This window comes from Rhinoraja longicauda, chromosome 28, assembly GCF_053455715.1.
Source record: "Rhinoraja longicauda isolate Sanriku21f chromosome 28, sRhiLon1.1, whole genome shotgun sequence".
NCBI lineage: Eukaryota > Metazoa > Chordata > Chondrichthyes > Rajiformes > Arhynchobatidae > Rhinoraja > Rhinoraja longicauda.
Genome location: NC_135980.1, coordinates 13789847 through 13807997, shown reverse-complemented (window position 1 = coordinate 13807997; position 18151 = coordinate 13789847). Strand labels below are relative to the sequence as shown.

The window sequence follows — 18151 nt, the reverse complement described above, 5'->3', positions numbered from 1 at the left end:
AGCATTTTGTGTCTATCTTTGGTGTAAACCAGCATCTGCAGTCCCTTCCTGTTCATGACCTTGAGGCTTCTATAACAGGTGCTGTCAATGTCCTGCTCTTGTTTGAAGGACAAATTTCCTGAACTCAATACTTGTTGCATTGTCAACAACTTTAACTTATTCATTTCTGGTCTTCAGGATCTTTTCACCTCCCTCAATCTTTCCCTTTTTCCACACTCCAAGCTCTTTAAACATCATCGTTTAATTTCGCTAATAACTACATTTCTATTAATTTTCCCTAATTTGCTATCTACTCCTTGGTGATTCCAATCCACTTTCACACATGACCCCTGGCTATTAAGAATTCAAGTAATAATGCATACAAAGCCTGTGTGAAACAGTGTTCTTGGATCCAAGGTGACCTTTTGTCCCAGTTTAGTCGGGACAGTGCTGATCCAGTCCTGAACATCCAGGACTAAGTGGGACCATTAAGCGACTGGTCGGTAGAAGTAATTTTTCATAGATGGGCAGTGTGATGGAGAGCTAGGGCTTGAAAGCAGCCACATTTAATGGATGACAGCTATTTTTATCCTGATGGCTGCTAAAAGTCCTTAATCAATATGCAAATGAGATTCTTAAAGCACAGAAACTGTCATTTGCCAGATGTGCCAGAGACAGATTTCTCCTCTGCCATTCAAAGTGGCTGGTCGTCCCTCATCTGAGAAATCGCTCAGATTAAATTCAGCCCACTCCATAATATAACTGAATGTGATTGCAGACCTTTCTCCTTAAGACTATCTCCACAAAAATTATTATTTTATTAATAAACACAAGCCGATTCCTATTAATTCATTTTATTTCTTTTGAAAGGTTCCTGATGTAAGGAGGCTGAAAGATCTATTCATGATACCTGTATCTTCAAACTGCAATACTTTCCAATAAATTGATTGAAACGTGTAAGATCTAAAAGGGTGGAAGTGGAGTCGATGTTTCCCCATGTTGCAGAATTTAAAGCTATGTTGCTAATTAAAACTAAAAGGTCACCCTTTTAAGACGGAAATGAGGCAATTATTTTTCAACTCTAAGAGTCTTTGGAACTGCCTTCTTTAAAGGGCAGAGAAAGCTGAGTCTTTGCACATTTTTAAGGCGGAGGTAGATAGGTGCTTGATAAACAGGAGGGTCGGAGATTACAGCAGATGGATGGGAATGCAGAGCTGAGGTTGAAAACAGATCAGCTGTGATCATGTTAAATGGTAGAGTAGGCAAGGATGAGGAACGCACTTCAGATGGAGAACATCATCAAATCTGTAGTAGCGTGTCAAGCCGATGCTTTACCCTACTGTTACTGACTAAGAGGTGGGAATTCAATGCCAAGAATGGCTTTCTGCCATTTCTAACCTTGGGATGCGTCAGGGATTGTGGTTTTACAAATTGCAACTCCTGCCATTGCAATGTTCTGAGACAGAATGAGCTCCTGCCCTTGACGTACTCAAGTCTGTCACAGGTCAAAATGGAGCGTGACATCTTTCAGCACTGTCGTTCACCTCTTACCTTCAAGGTCAATACAAAGCCTCTTCACTCAGCATTCCCCAAACCACTGATAAATGCTTTAATATCCAGCAGCCCATTCCATGACTGAACAATCCATGGAACACAACCCCACAAACCAACAGTGAGAAGACGAAGACCTTGAAACTCACCCTTGCATCTGTGACTTTGAACTCACGGAGGATGTATTGCGGCATGTTGTACTCTGCCATCGGGTCCACAACAAAGTACTGATACCTGGCGGATCGCTCAGCCGGCCAGTACTGGTGACACTTCTCCTGTTAAATACACAATATACCCACACATTAGTGACGTGCGTCTGCAACTTTCAATCGCATTTAAAAACAAATATTCCAAAGTAGTTCCATTTGTACAGCAAACTGCTAAGGGTGACACACTTCCGGTGACCTGGCTTCAATTTTGTGATTGCATGGGTTTCCCTCGAGTGCTCAGGTGTCTTCCCATATAACCAAGGACATGCAGGTTGGTGAATCCCTTAATTATCACGTCTTCCACAGCCAACAATGGACCTGGCTGTGATTTGTTCTGAACCTTTTCATACCCTCTAGTTCCCCCTTCCCCTGACTCTCAGTCTGAAGAATGATCTTGGCCTGAAACATCACGTATACCTTTTCCTCCAGAGATGCTGCCTGACCTGCTGAGTTACTCCAGCATTTTGTGTCTATCTTCCACGCAAGATGGCTGTCATCAATTGCCCTTTTTGGGTAGATAAGTGGTTGAATTTGGGGGGGGTGACGACGACAGCAATATGGTGAAAATAAATTGGTTTATGTTAGGATTTGTGCAAAAATAGATGTTTGGGGGAGGATATGGGGTTGATGGGCCAAAGGGCCTATTTCCCTGCTACATCTCTACATGATTCTACATTGGTAATTGACATAGGGTAGGTATCTGGCAGTCAGTGTCTGGTTCCTTCTTGGGATATTCTTCCTTGGGATACAGTTGTAATTGTTAATGGCTGCTTTAATTAATTGATCCCGATTACCCTTGGGAAGGTGGTGACGTATTCACCTCAGTAACCTCTCAAACCACTGAGGTCAACATGATGAAAACGGCCTTAAACTGCTGGTAGGCAGTAATTCCAAGAAGATAATGGAGGATATACTCCAAATCAGGATGGAATATGACTTGTCGGTGGGAATTGGTGTTCCCATTCACCTGGTGACGTCCTTTAAGTTAAAAGAAATTTGGAATAAGCTTGTCAAATTCATCAATGCTCTGATTCTCCTACTTCCGAGCACTTAACCCAGTAAGTGCACTTAACGCTATAAAAACATAACGTGCACCAAAGGGCTTTCCTCATGGGTCACTGAGAAACAACATCGAAAAGACTTTACGGAAGGTCCAACAACATCTTCTGATCGGGATTAGTGCTAATGAGAGTAGGGCAATGGTGGCTATATTGAAATGGATCTTTCACGTTTGGGTTTACTGTAGACAATCACTGTGAAACCGAACCATCACAAATGTAAACCACTGCGGAGCATCACAGAGCATCCGGGTTGAATTCCAGAGTTTGCTGAGTCAAGTCAGTCGACCACCACAATTATTTTCACTGTCATGAGTCAGCATGCTGAAGATCAGGCTATGTTCTTGATCCAGTCATTGCTGTTAAAATCATGTTATTGTCATTCATGGCAAGTTCGCCAACGACACCACCGTTGTTGGACGAATTATAGATGGTGATGAGTCAGAGTATAGAAATGAGATCGACCGATTGACCAAATGGTGCCAGCACAACAACCTGGCTCTCAATATCAGTAAAACCAATGAACTGATTGTGGATTTTGGAAGACGAAGGATGAGGACCCACAATCCTGTTTATATCATCAGGACGATGGTGGAGAGAGTCAAACACTTCAAATTCCTGAGCGTGCATATTTCCGAAGATCTTTCCTGGATGCAGCACAATGATGCAATTATAAATAAAGCACATTAACCGCCTCTACTCCCTGAGAAAATTAAGGAGATTCGGTATGTCAAAGAGGATACTCTTGAACTTCTACAGGTGTACAGTAGAGAGCATATTGACTGGTTGCATCATGGCCTGGTTCGGCAACTTGAATGTCCAGGAGTGGAAAAGACTGCAAAAATTTGTGAACACTGCCCAGTCCATCGCCGGCTCTGACCTCCCCACCATCGATGGGATTTATCGGAGTCGCTCCCTCAAAAAGGCAGCCAGCATCATCAGGGACCCACACCACCCTGGCCACACACTCATTTCATCCCTGCCATCAGGAAGAAGGTGCAGGAATCTGAACACTGTAACATCCAGGTTCAGGAACAGTTTCTTCCCTACAGCCATCAGGCTATTAAACACTACAACCTCAAATAAGCTCTGAACTACAATAGACTATTATTATTATTATTATTATTATTATTATTATTACACTACTATTGTTTGTTTTTTGAGTATGTGTGTACATGTGTATATATATATATATATATATATATGTGTGTGTGTGTGTGTACTTGTAAGTATGTGTATATACACACACTGATTTTTTTTTTCTCTCTCGTTTATCATATTGTTTACAGTGCACTATGTTTACATACTCTGTTGTGCTGCAGCAAGTAAGAATTTAATTGTTCTATCTGGGACATAGACAATAAAACACTCTTGATACTTGATTTTAGTTAGCAACATGTGCAGCCACTGGTAAAACAGTTGTCTTCACTTACATTCTATGCCCACACACAAAGAATGGTAATAGGGATTTCACAAGCATCTACAAAGAGTCAATGATCATGAGACGTGAAGAGAATTAAACTGAACTGTGTTTTCCCAGAATGAAATAAGACAGCATTGGTTCTGGTTATACTTTGCAACACAAAATAGCTGCGATCTGATTGTCAGCCTCCTAATCAAACGTATAATCACCCCTTTGCCTCCCCATATCTGATTACCATTCTTCACACACAATTCCTCACGAGCACAGTTCTTATTAAAGGCTTATTATCTCTGTAAGACTGAGCTATTGGTTCAGTCTCCTGAACCTTTAGATAAAAGATCCTAAACTCATTGTCAAAAAGATATGTAGATGGAAAGATAGGTTGACATTTATAGAAATAGACCGAGATAATATTTGGAGATAAACAATTCAGGTGGAGATAGATGTGGGTAAATTGAGGTAAGGTTACAGATAAGGAGAGTGATAATAGTAAATTAGAACTAAGTTCTATAAATGTAGGCAAACATAGGGAGTCCAGCATACAGGAGGTACACAGCCGAAAAGACTGATAATGCAAATGCATTGATTCTAATTATACAATTTCTTCCCAGACATTCTGGGAAAAAAAAAATTATTTGAAAGCTTCCTGTAGATAAAAAATGTGCTTAAATAAACTGAGGGGTCACCCGGTCTTACGTCTCAGTGAAATCCCATTAGACACTGACATCCTAGAGTCTGGATGGTTGTTTTTGGAAACACACTCAATAAGCTGATCAGTTAGCTGTCCCAAGATTTTCCATTTAACAAATTTAGCTTCTAATTGATATCTTCAAACTGTCTGGATGGCCTACTCAGAAAATGCATGATGAATTTCACTGCCCGGAAATTCAATTGCATAAAGCCGTTTTTATCCTTCAGGATTATGCAATTAAAATTGATTTTCTGCAGTGAAACACGATACCAACCATTTCCAGGTTGTTTCACATTGCTTGGAAAATTCAGCCGGGCGGTTCTAGTCATCAGTCACCCATGCAATCTGCACACGAGTGGTGTGGGGGCAGAGGCAACAACATCCCTTGTGCAAAGCTCCTGTCACATCTTCCTGACCCACCCCTTTCCGCTTTCTGTTGAGGCTTCACTTCTCTTCCGTCTTTATCTTACACCCCTTTGAATCCTTTTCATCTCTAGCCTTCATGTACCCGTCTGCTAATCAACCCCGCCCCTCACTTGTATCCACCTATCACTCGTGTCGGAAGGAACTGCAGATGCTGGATTACACCAAAGATAGACACAAGCAGTTGGAGTAACTCAGCGGGTCAGGCAGCATCTCTGAAGAAAAATAGGTGATGTTTTGAATCGAGACCCTTCTTCTGACTGAGAGTCTGGGGAGAGGGAAACAAGATATACAGAAGGAGCGTAAAATAAATGAATGTGTAAAAAGCAACCGATGATCAAGGAAAGGTAGAGCCCACAATGGTCCATTATTGTGGGGAAGGTGATAACAAGCAATACACACAGTGAAACTCAGCAGGGCAACTAGTGAAACTAGTAGGACGACTAGGGTGGGGAAGGGATGGAGAGAGAGGGGATGCAAAGGTTACTTGCAGTTAGAGAAATCAAGACGCATACCGCTGGGTTGGAAGTTGCCCAAGCGAAATATGAGATGCTGTTCCTCCAATTTGCATTTGGCTTTACTGACAATGGAGGACGCAATTGTCAAAATCGGACAAAAATGTCAGTATGGGAATGGGAAAGGGAGTTAAAGTGTTTGGCAACCAGGTGATCGCAGAGGCCAAGGCGGACTGAGCACTTTAGGGGGGGACCCCGGTGCTGCCTGACACACTGATTGACTCCAGCACTTTGTGTCTTTTTTTGTCACCAGCAACTACAGTGCCTTGTATCCACATCTTGCTGAGAGTTCCCAACAAAGGGCAACGGTCTTCACTCTGTGGCACCAAATTGTACGGTCCTCACGGTGTAAATTATTCTCACTCAATCCTGAGCAGCCACTTGTGAAACCAGTTCTCCAACAGCCCGCCCTCTCCAGCTCACATCATCAATCCCGTGAAACAGGTTCTTCCCATTCCATCAACGTACTGATGGTCCTTCCCAATCTCCTTCATCTCTAAAAGGCAATGGTCCTCCCACCAATCATCAAATTTGAAATACAGGACCTCCTTGGTCTTGAAATCCCTCCAGAACTTTAACTCCATCTTCTTCCTAAATACCCCTACCAACCAGCCGTAGCCCAATCAGTTACATGGTCAATAGACAATAATAGACAATAGACAATAGGTGCAGGAGTAGGCCATTCAGCCCTTCGAGCCAGCACCGCCATTCAATGCGATCATGGCTGATCACTCAATCAGTACCCCGTTCCTGCCTTCTCCCCATACCCCCTCACTCCGCTATCCTCAAGAGCTCTATCCAGCTCTCTCTTGAAAGCATCCAACGAACTGGCCTCCACTGCCTTCTGAGGCAGAGAATTCCACACCTTCACCACCCTCTGACTGAAAAAGTTCTTCCTCATCTCCGTTCTAAATGGCCTACCCCTTATTCTCAAACTGTGGCCCCTTGTTCTGGACTCCCCCAACATTGGGAACATGTTATCTGCCTCTAATGTGTCCAATCCCCTAATTATCTTATATGTTTCAATAAGATCCCCCCTCATCCTTCTAAATTCCAGTGTATACAAGCCCAATCGCTCCAGCCTTTCAACATACGACAGTCCCGCCATTCCGGGAATTAACCTAGTGAACCTACGCTGCACGCCCTCCATAGCAAGAATATCCTTCCTCAAATTTGGAGACCAAAACTGCACACAGTACTCCAGGTGCGGTCTCACCAGGGCCCGGTACAACTGTAGAAGGTCCTAGAGAGAAAGGAAACTACCAAGTCATTTAGCACTGACATGAGGCTGTCGGCCCATTAGATCTAGGCTAACCCTTTAATCCATTTACACCAACCCTATTTACCTACATTGGGACCATATGAATGAATGAATAAGTTTATTGGCCAAGTATGCATATACAAGGAATGTGCCTTGGTGCTCCGCTCACAAATGACAACACAAACATACAGTTAACAATGAAGAATAAAGCATAACCACATCAAAACAATAAGGATACAACATTACGGTCTAAACATGTGGGTGAAAATAAACCAGAGCAAAAAAGAGACTACAGACTTTGGTTATTGAGTAGAACTATCACTCGTGGGGAAAAAAGCTGTTTTTATGTCTGGCTGTGGCTGCTTTGACAGTCCGGAGTCGCCTTCCAGACGGAAGTGCTTCGAAGAGTTTGCGGCCAGGGTGAGAAATGATCTTGACCGATCGCTTCTTCTTCACATGTCCTTCCATGCCTTGCTTGTTTATGCATCTGCCTAAATGCCTCTTACACATTGCCATTAAATCTGATTCCACCACCTCTGCAGCAGCACATTCGACGTTAGACTTTATAGACACAGCGTGGAAGCAAGCCCTTCGGATGGCTGCATCCACGCCGCCGATCGCATTGTACTCTAGCACTATCCTACGCACTAGGGACAATTTACAATTACAGAAGCCAATTAACATACAGACCTGTACGTCTTTGGAGTGTGGGAGGAAATCGGAGTACCCAGAGAAAACGGACGCCATCCCGGAGAGAACGCACAAACTCGGTACAGTCAGCATCCATAGTCAGGATCGAACCTGGGTGTCTGGCTCTCTAAGGCAGCAACTCTACTGCTGTGCCACTGTGCCGCCCACATTCCAGATATCAATCCATTCCCTCATAGAAACTTTACCCCTCAGATCACTAGATTTCAGAGGCGGATGAGTTTCAGGACTCTGACAATCGCACAGCAAACCAGCAGGACGTGATACATGGGAATATAACTCACTTGCAGTCAGTGTTAAGCAACTCACTGCTGCTCCTACCTTTTCCTCGCACACTAGAAGCCGGCGCAGTCTCAGTAATATTAAAGATTGTGCTCGAAGGAGAGCTGCTTCGTCAGAGCCGACTGACTTAGTTGTCAAGATTCATTCCCGAGGCCGACAGCTTCCAGTAAGCAAGAGGGAGATTTAAATATAGATCTGAAAATATATATGGTGATGCGGGTAGAGCCAGACACTGGAGACGTATCTGCAAGCATAACTTCTCCACTGATCTGACAAAACATCTCCAGCATCAGCAGCAGCAGGTACTCACCATGAGGTGACGTCCACAACTGCTAAGCAGGAAAATGGAAGCTGACAACTTTAAACCTGCGAAGATAGACACAAAATGCTGGAGTAACTCAGCGGGACAGGCAGCACCTGTGGATAGAAGTAATGGGTGAAGTTTCGGGTCGACACCCTTCTTCAGAGGTCTGAAGAAAGGTCTCGATCCAAAACGTCACCCATTTCTTCTATCCACAGGTGCTGCCTGTCCCACTGAGTTACTCCAGCATTTTGTGTCTATCTTTGATGTAAACCAGCATCTGCCGTTCCTTCCGACACACCTGCAACTGAAGAAGAGTCTTAGAGAGGGAAAATGCCTGGCAACAAGTCTGGCAACATGGCGACACAGTGGCGCAGCAGTAGAACTGTTGCAACACGGCACCAGAGACCCAGGTTTGATCCTGTCTATAAAGTTTGTACGCTCTCCCTATGTCCGCATGGGTTTTCTCCGGGTGCTTTTCTTACTGAAAGTCTGTAATGAGTGATGTATAGGTGCTGGGACCTATATTGCCTGTAATATATATATATGTGGTTTGGATGAGAACATGTCTGATCTGATTAGCAAATTTGCATTTGACACAAAAATTGTTGGAGTCGTAGGCAGTGAAGAGGGTTGTCTCGAATCCAGTGGAACATAGATCAGCTGAAAAGTTGTGGAGCAGTTATCCACTTATCTGGAGGCATTTCCTGTATTTGCAGGAAGGAACTGCAAACGGTGGTTCACACCGAAGATAGACATAATATGCGAGACTAACTCAGTGGGTCAGGCAGCATCTCTGGACAAAAAGGAACTGGTGTCTGAAGAAGGGTCTTTTCCCCCAGAGATGCCGACTGACCCACTGAGTTACCCCAGCATTTTGTGCCTATCTTCTATTGTATTTGCGCCTTACTTCAATTGTGGATGGGCTATATGAACTCCTCAATAACTTCTCTTTTCTCTAGGCTGATCTGTATCACTGAATTCATGTGCCACAGGAACAGAATAAACATATCTATTAAATGCAAAGGTGAAACAGCCCAATCCCCTTCCCCAGCTTTCCCTGGAAAAGCCCTTTGTCTCTTATTGATACGGTCAATGCCTTCCCACTGCCAAGACTGAGAGCTGAATGATTACATGATTGGGGTTGGACGCTCAGTGAAACTGCATGCAAGGTCTCCAAACACCTTTAAAACAGTGCCCTAATCCAACTAATGAAACAAAAAAACAGTGAACCAAGGCTCAGAATGTGCAGCAGAACGTCGCAGATCCCGGTCTCATTTTTAGCAACACTTACGCGGCCCATTTCTCGCAGTTTGGTAAGCATGACAACGATGGTGGAGTTGTTTTCCCACATCATTCTCCAGAAGTCCTCTGTAGTCTCTGCTAAAGGACCCTGCGTGGCAATGTACGCCTTCTGTTGCCTGCGGAAGAAGAATTAAGTGATTGTTGAGAGAATACAAACATTTCCCTCGGCCGTAAGCCGAGGAGCCATGGGACATGTTGGCAAATGCCTATAATACACGATCCACACGAGAACATTGAATGGGTGGAGTAGAATTGACATGACCTGTGAAAGGAGCGTAATTGGATGGTATAAGGTTCACGACAGAGTGCACATGTTCTATGGAAAGTTATTAAGTTAGTGGAGTCAATGGTACAGGAGAGTACACATGGTCTATAGAAGGAGATTAAATGAGCAAGCAGAGTCAACAGTGGGGTACAGTAAACAGTCTGCAGAAATAGATAAAATGCAAGTGGTAACGCCCACCATAGTACAGAGACCAGGTAGTCTGGAAAGGAGATTAGACAGCAAATCCTATGACATACAAGAATTTAGACAGCCTGTGGAAAGAGATGGCTCGAAGGACCAATTATTTAATGAAATCTCACAATCAAAGCCCCAGCTACCAGCAGGGGATCAGGCCAGTCTAATCTGCAATAATCTGAAACTGCTTTCCTTTGAAGGGCAGTAATCAGACCATCAGATTGTCCACTGCCATCTGTGCAGTGAGTTCATGTATCCGATGTATTCCTCCCTTACAGCTGCTGCTGCTCTTTTTCTGTGTCAGTCAAATGCTTGCTCGTTTAAGAGTTTCAGGGGTTGTAGGTTTTATTTCACTTTATCTTTTGGTCATCTGGCGGCCGACAGAAAAAAACATTTATTTCTCTGCCGCCAGGTTGTTCAGGATTGGAAAGTGGAAGAACGGGCAACGCATGGAAAGATTTAATGGTAGCTTTACGTGTCACATAAGGGCGGTGCTTCAAAGATTGGTGGGGAGGGTGGGATATTGGTCAAATAAAGACCAGACAGTGAGTGGTGTGGGTATCAAATTCTGGTCATTTTTTGATTGCATGATTTCATTAAACACTCATGGTCACAATCTTCATGGCAATATTAACTTCAAGCAAATAACACAAGCAAACATCTGGACTCAATGAGCCAAAGCTGTAGTTTAAATATACAATATTTTAAAGAGTAATTTTAATTACAATTTGAATTTCAATTACAATTTGAAAATCCTCATGTTTAATACCCAGTCTCATCCTGAACCGTGGACTTTCTTTTATTTATCATTAGTTTCCACAAATAAATTGTTGGATCCTTTACTACAAATTGGCCCGTCCAAGAAAGCCGGTTGTCCATCAGGAGCAATGCAATCTAAGCCATGGCATTTAATATTGGCGGGACTCGACTAGTGGAAGTTATAGGTTAAATCTGCCCGGATCTTAGGGCTTCTGAGCAGAGGCAACAGTTCTCTGGAGATTGGGAATCAGCCACACAGTCAGTCGGGCTAGTCTCATCCACGCCCAGTAAGTGGACAACAAGATTTAGACAGGTGAGGCGTCATGAGAAAAGGATAAGTCTTGAGTGTGTGAAGAAGGCTGTAGTGCGCAATAGGCAGAGAGTCTAGTGGGGAAGTGCAAATCCAAGGTGTCAGCTGTGGTCACCACGAGCTTGTGACACCTTGCAGAAGCTAACAGCGCTCAGCTGAGGAACTGTGGCGCTATAAGCTTTTATAGTGCTACATCTCTGCACAAACCTACTAGAATGAGAGAAGACACGAAAGTTGCTTCAGTAATGGGTTCATTAGAAAAACGGATGTCAGCGGTTCAGTAATCCAGTAGCAACTTCAGCTTATAAAGTTTTAGGTAAATGGCCTTCAGGTCATGCATATGTAACTGCAATTTTATTTGCCAGATGACTGCTTTTCAGAGTATAATGGGCAACATAAGTGCCTCATCCAACCTATTAAGTATGAAACAGTTTGTAATGTAAAACATAAGTCTCCTGCTGCTATAATCGTGCATTTAACAGTGTAATACTGCTCTGAAAGTTTACTGTTTTAACGGCAATCAGCCAGCAATGGAGCTGACCCCTTGGGCACGTACGTACCTGTATCCGTCGATAAAGCTAGCATTGATATAGTCGGAGCCCTCCACCCCGCGGATTGGCTGCAGGCAAACCCTCGTCGTCTCGTACGGCATGATGTTGACCAGGCGGTTCTTGAACTTATTACACGGAAGGTTGGCACTTATGAATCTGGACGTGTGAGCTTTGGAATTGGCCAGGCGCTGAGAAGAAGAGAGCAGAAGGAGAATGAAGGCAATTGTGGGTATCAAGTGAGGCAAACGTCTTCGTAGGTTACGACAAAGCACAAAGGCCTGTCCACCGCAGCCTTGAAAATATTCAGTGACTCGGCTTTTGTGGCTCACACAGTTGATCAGATTTGATAAAGGATCACCAACTTGAAACGTTACCTCTCTGATGTTCTTTCTCCACAGATACCATCTGGCCTGCTGAGTGTTTCCACCACCTTCTTTCAATAGTTCAATGATATTTCATTGTCACATGTACCTACGAGGTACTGCAAAATGCTTTGTTTCGCAAACAGCTTGTTGACAAAGGTTCACCTGCACCTCCTCCAACCTCATCTATTGCATCCGCTGCTCTAGATGTCAACTTATTTACATCGGCGAAACCAAGCGCAGGCTGGGCGATCGCTTCGCTGGACACCTGCGCTCGGTCCGCATTAACCAAACTGATCTCCCGGTGGCCGAGCACTTCAACTCCCCCTCCCATTCCCAGTCTGACCTTTCTGTCATGGGCCTCCTCCAGTGCCATAGTGAGGCCCACCGGAAATTGGAGGAACAGCGCCTCATATTTCGCCTGGGCAGTTTGCAGCCCAGTGGTATGAACATCGACTTCTCCAACTTTAGATAGTTCCTCTGTCCCTCCCTTCCCCTCCTCTTTTCCAGATCTCCCTCTATCTTCCTGTCTCCACCTATATCCTTCCTTTGTCTCGCCCCCCTGACATCAGTCTGAAGAAGGGTCTCGACCCGAAACGTCACCCATTCCTTCTCTCCCGAGATGCTGCCTGACCTGCTGAGGTACTCCAGCATTTTGTGAATAAATACCTTCGGGTTGCACCAGCATCTGCAGTTATCTTCTTATACTATATGTTAAAATCATGCAGCAGACCTCACCTAGGCAGTACACAAGTGTCACCACGTTTTGGTGCCGACAAAGTTACAAAGGTTTATGGAACAGTGCTATCTATTGCCCACTGCCGCACGTGACAGCAGCCCCTCTCCCTCCCCGCCGGGACCCCCTTCGTTCTCAGTGGTCCCCCTCCGCTGGGTTCCCCCCTTCGTTCTCGGCAGCCTGTTTTTGTTTCTGATTTCCCGCTCTGCAAATGTGCAAATACATTGCTTGTGTATTTGCTTTTCAATATGTCACAGTGATCTGCATAAAACTCTCTGCAAACACAGAGTAGAGATTCTCCCAGAAAACACTGCTCATGTGGGGATCTGAGGGAGTCCTTTGAGCGAGATGGTCAACTAGAAATACAGAAGGTTAAGGCAACCCATTAAAGTACATGGATCGAGAGTTTGTTCATTCCTGTGAACATAGACTTGCACAGCAGGAAGTGAAGGGAATGCAAGCTACAACTAAGCTCTTCCAGCTGTTTATTAGCATACTGTGCGGCGTGAAGGATTGTGGTGTGGAGAGGGTCACTTAATCTGCATTGGTGAATGTCATGTTACAAGCTCTTTAGGCAAAATCCTCTCCTTGTAGCGAGTTCTTTGTATGTGACAGTGCCAGTGGCTGCCTCCTCCACTCTGCTGGGACCATACCCCAATTTGCCTACATCTTCACTCTCCTGCTCTCATAAGTTCATAAGTGATAGGAGCAGAATTAGGCCATTCGGCCCATCAAGTCTACTCCGCCATTCAATCATGGCTGATCTGTCTCTCCCTCTGTAAATGGCTTGATTGTAATCACATATTGTCTTTCCGCTGACTGGACAGCACGCAACAAAATCTTTTCACTCTCGGTACAGGTGACAATAAACTAAACTGTCTCCTCCCCACAGCCCCTGCCACTCAGGTTGTGCCTCATGTCCCTCAGACCCTCTTTGCTATTCTTCCCCTGGCTATAGCTGCAGATCTCGCCTTGCTAAGCTGCGCAGTAATGCAGCCCGTGGCAATGAAGTCTCTGCAATTACTCGCCATGTAACCCGGCCCAGTCTAATAATGCAGGCAACAACGTATAACTGTGAGGAAGCCCAAGGCACTTTTCACTGCTATCCTGGTTCTTCTTGTACCCAACATCAGCCGGTGAGGCAAGCTTCCTCCACCATTTAATAAGGTATAGCTTTCACTGTATTTCTTCCTATCCCAGTCATCTCTCTTCCCCTTACTGAAGAATATTTACATTTTTTGCTTTCACCAACTTTTGAGGTTGCACACATTCATCATCTCCTGAAAGAAAAAATGTCACTTCATCTCTGTCTTAAACAGTGCCCCTTATTTTTAAACAGTAACATCACTCTTCTAAATTCCAGCAGATATAAATTTAGACTGTCCAGCTTTTCCTTATAAAGCAACACATCCATTATTATTGTGTCAGAAGGAACTGCAAATGCAGGTTTAAACCGTAGATAGACACAAAATGCTGGAGTAACTCAGAAGGAATGGGTGACGTTTCGGGTCAAGACCCTTCTTCAGACTAGAGTCAGTGGAAAGGGAAATGAGAGGTATAGACGGTGATGTGGAGAGATATAGAACAAATGAATGAAAGATAAGCAAAGAAGAATGAAAAAGGAAAAGGGCCATTGTTAGCTGTTTCCTAGGCGATAACGAGAAACTGGTGAGACTTGGGTGGGGGATGGATGGAGAGAGAGGGAATGCAGGGGTTACTTGAAGTTAGAGAAATCAATATTATCCATTGTTATTGTTCTGGTAAATTTTCTCTGTACTGATTCCATTATAGTACCATCCTTCCTTAAACAAGGAAACCAACGTTATACACAGTATTCCAATAGACTTCTGAAGAAGGCCGACTTATGAAACGTTAAATTCCATTGTAATATAAAAATGAATGCTTCAGACAAAAGTTTGCCTTCATTTTCCCCTTTGTGAATCTTTATCAAATTTCAATGACTTGGTTGGAGTTGATTCTTTTGTTCCCATGTTAAGTGATTTCCCTGAAGTTTTAGTTGTCTCTTGTGCAGATGTACTCCTATGTCTCAGTGTAAGGATTCCTCTATTCCCTCCAAGACTGTGCGCATTAGTTGGAAAGTTTTTAACCGTTACACACCCTGTTTCATACTTCCCTTTGACTAACATGTTATATCCTGACATTACTATTCACCTTTCACCCTTAGTTTCTTGAATCCCCACTAGATCTCCCTTCTAAACTCATTGCTCTCTCTTACTTATCATATTGGTTTGAAACACCAACCTTTAAATCACCACTATCCCTCCAACTACCCTACACTGCCCATATATATATATATCTCATGCTTATGATGGACACAAAGTGCTGGAGTAACTCAGCGGGTCAGGCAGCGTCTCTGGAGAAAAAGAATGGGTGACGTCACGGGTCGGGACCCTTCTTCAGACTGGACCATATCTATATGAGTTCCACCTCTCCTGTAAGGTCATTTGGCTTTATGTAATGCACTATTAGTTATGCCTGCTCATTTCTATATATTCTTTTAAAGGTTGACATGGTGCTATGTGATGTTACACAGGACATATCTGAGGTAATATGATATTTTTTGGATAAAGCTCGTGAAAGGTTAATACTGCAGGCCAGCAACTTAATCATGCACTCTGCCTCATATTAACCATCCCACCACATCCGCATTGACACTTCTCTCAGTCTGATATTCTCAAAGCAATGCTTCTTTAAGTGTGCTTTTACCCAAATGCAATTAGCGAATATAAAATTAAAACAAAAATAAATTTGAAAATGATATTTTGTAGGATATTGAGATAGCAGTGCAATAGATAAGAACACAAATCAACTCTGGTTTCTGCCTCAAAGGGTTAAAGGTGATATGGGCTAAATGTAGGCAGGTGGGACTAGTGTAGATGAGCCATCTTGGTCGGTATGGGTAAGTTGGGTTAAAGGGCATGTTTCGATACTGTATGACTCTATGACTATAACTAAAGAGACAATAGTATCTACAGAAATCCCACATGAGCTCACTTTGAGTTGTCTAAAATTCCCAACATGTCCCAAAGTCACAAAATTGCCCTGAGCATAAAATTGTTCATTTTACTCAAGACAGGACAAAGCTTGGCTCTACCTGAAACCTGTCGGCCCACTGATGTTGCACTGGTACAGTAGCTCTGACACCCACGGAAACCATATCCCCTGAAGAGGATAAGTCTTCAGATAGAATGCGGACAGAAGGGATTGGATCAAAATATTAATACTCAATGGAAGATTTTCCTCAATTAATTTTTTGCTATCAAGGCAATAAATATTTGCATGCCAATTCCTCAAGACTGTTTGGAACCAACAAAGAAAATCTTCTTACCTTGAACTCTAGCTCCATGCCTGTGACATGCTCCCCTGTCTCAACCTGGGTGAGTTTCTGAATGTAAGAGTACAAATTCCGGGCCATCACCTCAGTGGTCCCACAAGCCACTGCTTCCAGCAGTGCATCATGGATAAAAATGTACTGGTCCTCCGTCTGTACCATGTAGTTCCGTTGAGATCTCATCAGCGTCACATGGCCATAGATGTCAACCGTCTTCTCGTGTTTTATTCTCTCAAGCATGGCGTCGATGACGATGAAGCAGCCAGTCCGACCAACTCCAGCACTGAAAGATTAATTGACCCGGGTCAAAAAAATGGATCTATTCTCCAAGTGACGAATTAAGGAACGTTAAGATATTTATTTAAGATGTTAGGCATAAGAATGGTGATGATTGACTGCAATTACTTAAAATAAATGGAGAAACGAGATGCTGCTTCACAAAAAATGACACAAAGTGCTGGAGCAACTCAGTGGGTTAGGCGGCATGTCTGGAGAACATGGATAATTGACTTTTTGGGACGGGACCCTTCCTCAGATTGAGGGGGGAGGAGTAGGAGGGGGGAAGAAAGCTGGAAGAGAGGTGGAGCTGAAGGAAGCCCGGGAGGTAATAGGTGAACACAGGTGGGAGGAGGGTGGAGGGGGTTGGCTGGGCTGGGCTGAGCTGAGCTAAATGGAGCTGAACTTGCTTTTTGAAAGGGTGACGCAAATCATAATGGACAATCATAGTCATCATGGATGGATCCAAAATAGACGTGATACTTAAAAAAACAAGACTAGGCTGGTTCAAAATATTGGCTGAATACTCATCAAATAATCACTGACATCAGTAAAATAGTTGAAGTCTAGTTTAATAGACTTTTGTTTTAAGCTCAGCGTAGGATTTAGTGATGTGCATTTGGGCTGAAATCTGTGTTGATCATAAATACCAACAACATTAAACTGTCCAGTGTTGAAAATAAAATATATATCATTACTACCCAAGGCTATGAATACCTAGTTTTTTGTGTTCAGCCAGAGAGGGCTGTGGTCTGGGAAGTAGAGATGACTCATGGGAATTATAGCTCCTTCTAGAATTAAAGTCGTACAGAGAAGGTTTTCTCTTCATCTCACCATTGACCACTGCATACAGAATTAAACATTATGTTTCCCAACACATCATTCTCCAAAGAAAACAACTTGTGAATAAACAATATTTTAAAAATGAGATGACGTGGTGTTCACTTTCTTTGGCATACAGTCATCCAGAACTAATACCGTACAGTTCTTTGTTTCTCCCTTGGCAGATTTATTTTATAGCTCCAGCCCATCTAAAATAAACCCTTTGGTCAAAGGGACTGGCTGTAAATGCTGAAGCTTTATGAGGCATTGGTCAGATTACATTTGGAATATTGTGAGCAGTTTTGGGTACCATATATGTGCTGGCATTGGAGAAGATCCAGGGAAGTCATCTACAAGAATGATCCCAAGGATGATTGGTTTAACGCATGAGGCGTGTTTGATGGCTCTGGGCCTGTATTCACAGGAGTTTGGAAGGATCGGGGGGTGGGGGGATTTCATTGAAAACTACTGAATAATGAAAGGCCTAGATAGTGTTTGTGGAGAGGATGTTTCCAGTGGTGGGAGAATCTGGGACCATAGGGCAGAGACTCTTATTAAGAGTTAAGGATATACCTTTAGAATGGAGATGAGGAATTTATTTAGCCAGAGGGTGGTGAATCTGTGGAATTAATTGCCACAGACGGTTGTGGAGACCAAGTCTTTGGTTATTTTTAAAGCGTTGATTGATAGGTTCTTGATCAGTAAGGGAGCCAAATGTTACGGGGAGAAGGCAGGAGAATAGGGTTGAGAGGGAGAAATAGAAATAGATCACCCATGATCGAATGGCGGAGCAGACACGACGGGTCGAATGGCCTAA

The 18151-nt window shown here is 43.5% G+C and overlaps 1 protein-coding gene across 1 annotated transcript in view; it reads right to left on the bottom strand.

Annotated features, from left to right (window-relative positions):
- The window catches only part of LOC144607402 (receptor-type tyrosine-protein phosphatase delta-like), a 391326-nt gene that overhangs the window by 17524 nt on the left and 355651 nt on the right, over nucleotides 1-18151 (bottom strand). Inside the window, exons 29-32 of the mRNA XM_078424233.1 lie at nucleotides 16234-16519; nucleotides 11796-11974; nucleotides 9696-9822; nucleotides 1680-1805 (exon numbers count right to left, since the gene is read on the bottom strand). Of these exons, the coding sequence (XP_078280359.1) occupies nucleotides 1680-1805; nucleotides 9696-9822; nucleotides 11796-11974; nucleotides 16234-16519 (718 nt within the window). The remainder of the gene's footprint in view (nucleotides 1-1679; nucleotides 1806-9695; nucleotides 9823-11795; nucleotides 11975-16233; nucleotides 16520-18151) is intronic.